Source organism: Sinocyclocheilus anshuiensis, unplaced genomic scaffold, assembly GCF_001515605.1.
Source record: "Sinocyclocheilus anshuiensis isolate Anshui unplaced genomic scaffold, SAMN03320099.WGS_v1.1 scaffold1744, whole genome shotgun sequence".
Taxonomy (NCBI): Eukaryota; Metazoa; Chordata; class Actinopteri; order Cypriniformes; family Cyprinidae; genus Sinocyclocheilus; species Sinocyclocheilus anshuiensis.
The window spans coordinates 180,613-186,626 of NW_015555974.1; the positions used below are offsets into that span (position 1 = coordinate 180,613).

General features: G+C 34.0%; 1 protein-coding gene across 1 annotated transcript in view; it reads right to left on the reverse strand.

Moving 5' to 3' along the window:
* LOC107676038 (E3 ubiquitin-protein ligase HECW2-like) overlaps positions 1-6,014 on the reverse strand; it is a gene marked incomplete at its 5' end in the record, with an annotated part of 47,068 nt that overhangs the window by 6,707 nt on the left and 34,347 nt on the right. Inside the window, 5 exons of the mRNA XM_016470561.1 lie at positions 1,645-1,743; positions 2,225-2,377; positions 2,597-2,710; positions 2,792-2,912; positions 4,346-4,455. Of these exons, the coding sequence (XP_016326047.1) occupies positions 1,645-1,743; positions 2,225-2,377; positions 2,597-2,710; positions 2,792-2,912; positions 4,346-4,455 (597 nt within the window). The remainder of the gene's footprint in view (positions 1-1,644; positions 1,744-2,224; positions 2,378-2,596; positions 2,711-2,791; positions 2,913-4,345; positions 4,456-6,014) is intronic.

Sequence of the window (6,014 nt, forward strand, 5' to 3'; positions counted from 1 at the left end):
CAAACTCAGTCCTGGAGGGCCGGTGTCCTGCAGAGTTTAGCTCCAACTTGCCTCAACACACCTGCCTGGAAATTTCTAATATGCCTAGTAAGACCTTGATTAGCTGGTTCAGGTGTGTTTGATTAGGGTTGCACCTGGACTCTGCAGGACACCGGCCCTCGAGGACCGAGTTTGGTGACCCCTGTTTTAATGAATGGGTAGATGACATGAAGCAGCTGGAGGTTAGCTGCACTGAAAACACATGAGCGCACATATCCTACATACAGCTCCCGGATTTTGTCCACAAAATGATGAGGACACATTATTTTAACACATTATTTATTATTTCACACAGTATTTGAACTTAAGTGCTGCATTCCATGCTCATTTTCTCTTGTCATCGTTTATGCAAGGCATACAGCGCGGACACAGACAGATTTCCTGGTGCGCAAAACAAGTACTGTACAGGAATTCCTTGCTGTTACTGTGGCAGTCAACAACAGAACAGCTTAACCCTGTGCACATTTTTATATTTAGTTAAACTGAAAAAGTTTCAGTTGAATTAATTCAGTCGATCTTTTTACCCTGTTTTAACATGGATTTCTATGGAGACCAGAACACGAGTGCACCCAAACGGAAGTTAGAATCCATCATGGCGGCGCTCATCGGTTACTCAGGAATAAGGTGGATAATAACATATAATATATTATTTTTATTAGTAATATCATTATTTTTATTATTAACTATATTATTATTCATGTTTGATTCATTCTTTTTAATTGTTAAAAATATACAATATATACTTTAAAAAGTAGTTTTACGGCACAAGATCTTGACACCTGAACAGAACAATTGATTCTAAATAGGGTTGGGCAATGTCTACCAAATTGGCATCAGACAATGTCTACAGTGAAACATGGCGATGGACGATGACATCGGGGGAAGGGGAAGATATCAGTTCACTAGATGGCAAGTGCCAAAACATTGAAAACAATTACATCATTAAAAACGTAACATTCTCATTTTCATATATTCATTTTCATCAACGATGGATGATGGCATCATCTATCGGCCCAACCCTAATGCTAAAGGTTAACTTTATATATGTGACCCTGGACCACAAAACCAGTCTTAAGTCGCTGGGGTATATTTGTAGCAATAGCCAAAAATGCATTGTATGGGTCAAAATGATTGATTTTTCTTTTATGCCAAAACTCATTAGGATATTAAGTAAAGATCGTGTCCCATGAAGATATTTTGTACATTTCCTACTGTAAATATATTAAAACTTAATTTTTGATTAGTAATATGCATTGCTAAGAACTTCATTTGGACAACTTTAAAGGTGATTTTCTCAATATTTTGCCTTTTTTGCACCCTCAGATTCCAGATTTTCAAATAGTTGTATCTTGGCCAAATATTGTCCTATCCTAACAAACCATACATCAATGGAATGCTTATTTAGATTCAGCTTTCAGATGATGTATAAATCTCAATTTCGAAAAATTGACCCTTATGACTATATATATATATAACTTTCATTTATTTATATAACTTCATATAACATTTTCTTTTAGCTCAAATTTTAAAATTATTTTTTTAATTTTAATAACTGTCTACTTCTAAAAAAATCTACAAAAAAAGGGGCAGAAATGCTTAACTTACATTCGAAGTAGGCCTTTGTAGAAAGGTCGTGTGAAGAAGGCATCCAGTAGGTATTGATGGATAAGAGCGAGGCCCAGAATACGGCCACTAAACCGAAACCTGACAACAGAACATGTTGAAAAAAACATGGGATACATTTCCGCTAGTTTGGTCTATTAAAGGGGTTTTCCTATTTTCCTTTCTCTTTGGAGTGTTACAAGCTCTTGGTGCATAAAGAAGATCTGTACAGTTGCAAAGACTAAAGTCTCAAATCCAAAGAGATATTCTTTATAAAAGTTAAGAGTCAACCACACCCTCCTAAAACGGCTAATTTTAACATGCCCCCACATATCTACGTCACGATGTGGGAAGATTTGCATAACGCCGCCCAAATGTTCACGCAAAGAAAGAAGGCGTATTACACCAAATACACAACATAATGTTCTTTTTAGCAACGTCATATGACCCCTTTAAAAGATTTTGTAGGCACAGATCAAGCCAAGCACCTTCTAAATATCGTATGTGCATTGATCAAATTAAATCAAGCTTCATATGCGGCATAAAACTGTAAGCACACTCTTAAAAGAAAATGTGCACTCACCACTCATGATGGTTGTCAACAAAGGCAGACATGGGGCTGATCTGGACGGTGTAAGTGTCATTTGCTGAATACTCAAACAGACCATAGTATGGGTTAAAAAGCTCTCGTGACACCAGAAAGAAAAACTCTCGTGAGGGGCCACTGTAGTCCAGTCTGAACGGGACCAAAAATAAATGAATGTGTTTAGAATCAAAGAAAAATAAATAAATTCAGAAAAATACATTTTAAAAAATTGAAAAATTATAATGAATAATTATTTAAATGAAGATAATTACACAATATGATCAATTTATCTTTAATCATTAAGTTTATTTTTATAACTGTTATATAGTGTAAAGTCTGGTTATGTTTCAACATTGTGGAAACACTGACCCTTCTTCTCCAACAAAGCTGACATAGAGTTTACTTCTCTGTAGATCTTTGCGAGAGTAGCACATGATCTGATTGAACGCATCCTCCAGTAGATGATCTCTGCGGATTATCAACCTAAAACAAGCACAACAAGTCAGCATGAGTTTGACAATGTGTTATAAAACAAGACCTCAGGGTACCTGTACAGATACTTACTTCACTTTGCCTGGGCCCTGTCCGTAGCCTTTAGTCTCCAGTTTGCGATAGAAATTCCGAAGTTTGGCTTCAAAGTCCCGTTTGTACGGTGCAGGTGCCCGTGCGTTGGCTCGCTGTGTACCTGAAAGGAAGAGATCAAAGGTACAATACAGTACAGCTAAAAAAGTGACTCTGCCAAGAGCCAAAATCAGAATCTTAATCAAACATAGACAAATGTGTAGAAAATGTATAGATAATGCAGAAAAATTCAGGCTTTACTTGTCAAATCTGATGACAAATGAGATCTCTTTTATATATCAGTCATTTCTCCTAGACTCAGACTATTTAAATTAAACATGAAAAATTTAAACTGAAATTTGCATAATAATAATAATAATTACTGTATAAAAGAGTAACCTCCGAGCAATGAAAATGTCCACTGGAAGGAAGGAAGGAAATAATAATAATAATAATAAATACAAATTATTATTATTATTATTATTATTTTAAATAACAATGGTACAATTGCAGTATTAATATTTATGGTTGTTGTTTTTTTCTTTGCTTTCAAACATTAAACCAAAAAGAATTATAAATGTAAAAAAATAATATTTATATATAAATATTATTTTATTATTATCATGTAACCACAGTTGTTTTTTTTGTTTTTAAACTTTAAACCCTAGAGCTTTTATTTTGATGGAAAACTGCAGGGAAACTTCTTTTTTGAAATGCTTCTCTTTCTTTGACAATAGATTTCTCAGGACCAGGGTTGAGAAACACTGTCCTAGACTATTTAAATTTATATAATAAAATAAATCTGTTATATTACTTGAGATATAAAAGAACAAACTCATTTTTAGCAGGGATAAATAAATAAATAAATAAATAAATAAATAAATAAAATGGCTTTAAAAATGTAGATAATAAAATATGCAAACAACAATAATAATAATAATAATTTATTATTATTAATATTTTTATTAGTAGTAGTAGTAGTAGTAGTATTACTATTGTTGTTGTTTAAATGGGATATGGTCCAAAATTATTCTATTCCTCAGTATAAAGTCCAGTTATAGTGTATCAGAATGGTTTCTATTCAAGCAAAAAAGGAGTGTAGAATTCACAGAACCCGCTATAACCAGCGAACAGTGTAATCCCTGAGTGTCAGCGGTGACTAAAGTCAGATCATGGTGAATTAGACCATGATTCCCTCTGGCAACATGATGTCCGCCACTCTCCAAACAGACTTGTGAAAATCTGAGTGTCAGTGTAACGGTTAAAAACCAGCATACAGAGATTAGCCAAAAACCCTGGACTCCAACTACACATCAAATCCCACACAGCGGATTTGATGCTTTGGCAGCTAACTCGAAAAATACCCAGGAAATCTGGTCGACTGCATGTCAAGCTCTACAACCAAAACTAAAGCAATGCTGAGTAAAGATGAGCAGAACCAGAGAATCATAAACTCTCTTATATTTGCAATTATAAAATGTAAGATATGAAATCATTTTGCAATACTATTCATAAATGTTTCTTGAATTTTTTTCAATGTGACTGAGAGGAACGGACCAGGAGAGTTTTGAGGGGAGGAGACCGGAGACCCTCGTGGTGATTGACAGTAGCTGGGGTGCAGTAAGGCATGAGGTGGCACATACGACATCACTTCCTCTTCAAACAAGCTACAGCAAGAAAAAGAGACAAAGATTATTAGTGTTTGGAGGCAAACACATGTGTCCTGGAAAAAAAATTAAAAAAAACATTTCTAAGCTCCATTTACCTGAGAAGCCAAAAGATAATAATTACACCACCGTGCATCATATTTGCTGAATGAAATCCAATACTTGTTTTTTTTACTAATTTTGAAGTGCTGATTCCAAAGATAGTGCCTGTTTTGCAAGAGCATGCCACACTTGCTCATGGAATATGTGTATTTTGTAGCATTTTTGCTTTTGACAACCATCTGTAAGGTTTTATCCCTTTTTAGGTCACCAGAAAAACTGCCACAAAGACATGATTCTTATCTTCCTCTGAGCAAGATTACAACTATTTGTTCAATTCTCAGCACATTTTCACATGTATGAATGATCTTGCAGACAATATTTTATGCCGAATCCTGATTTCAAGGTTAGAATTAAGGCCAGTGACAGAAGAAAAAGCAAACATGACCCAGATGTTTTCCGCTACATCTGTGGGTGTTTCACTAAATCCAAACAGTGACAGACATTTACAGTTGTTGTTGTTTTTCGCTCATTGTGTAAAGTTCTTTGACATTAAATGGAGCATTTGAACACATTTTCCACTCCTTTGCAGATTTTAAGTTAAATGATTTTAAAATACTTATTTTTGTCATTAAAACTTAAACCTGCTTTTTTATTGATAAATGCATTAAAGCTGAAACATATATACTTTGAAAAATCTTCATTCTTTTGTTATGAAAAAACTATATGTGATAGAAAGTTTTTTTTAATAGATTTTTTTAAACATGATATTTTGGCAATATTGGGCCCTTTTTGCAAATCAGCAGAAATTTGTTATTAGACATTGTGTTATTAAAGCTGCAGTCCGTAAGTTTTGCCTCTTTGTCGTCATCTCTGTTTGAAAACCTGCAATTGCAGCTTGCGCACAAGAAAGAAACGAGCATATTCCTCGTTTACTGTCTTTTGAAAGGTCTTAATAGTTCGATTTGTTGGTGCGTGTTCCACTTCCAAATTCGTCTATGATAAATAAATCTCCCGGCTTGCCCCACAGTTATTATATTAATTGCAGTGAATCTGTAGATTTCATCCTATTTTTCTTTCCTCACCTCCCTTTGAAAAGAACAGACAGATGCAAACTTAATAGACCTTTTCCCTTCAGAGTGTTACTATATTAGTTTAAACTGCTACCGTTGTGTTGTTATTAACATTTAATCCTGGCGAGCCTAGGCCTTCTTACCTTAAATGCTACGTTGGGATTAATTCAGTTATAACGGCTCTTATAATTTTAAAGGACATCAGTGGATATTATCAATTTGCTATACTTAAGGATTTGAAATCGTTAATTTAACTTCGTAATCAACTATAGATTTGAAATTTTAATCTCATTTAAAAATTAATTTCAGTTCCTGCTTCCACATGGCAACAATATTTACTGATGAAATTTAATTATAAGTGCTATCATAATTTAAAGACAACAACATTAAAAGTTTAATCTTTAAGGATAACAAGTTACTAATACTGATTTCATAATTAATTACATA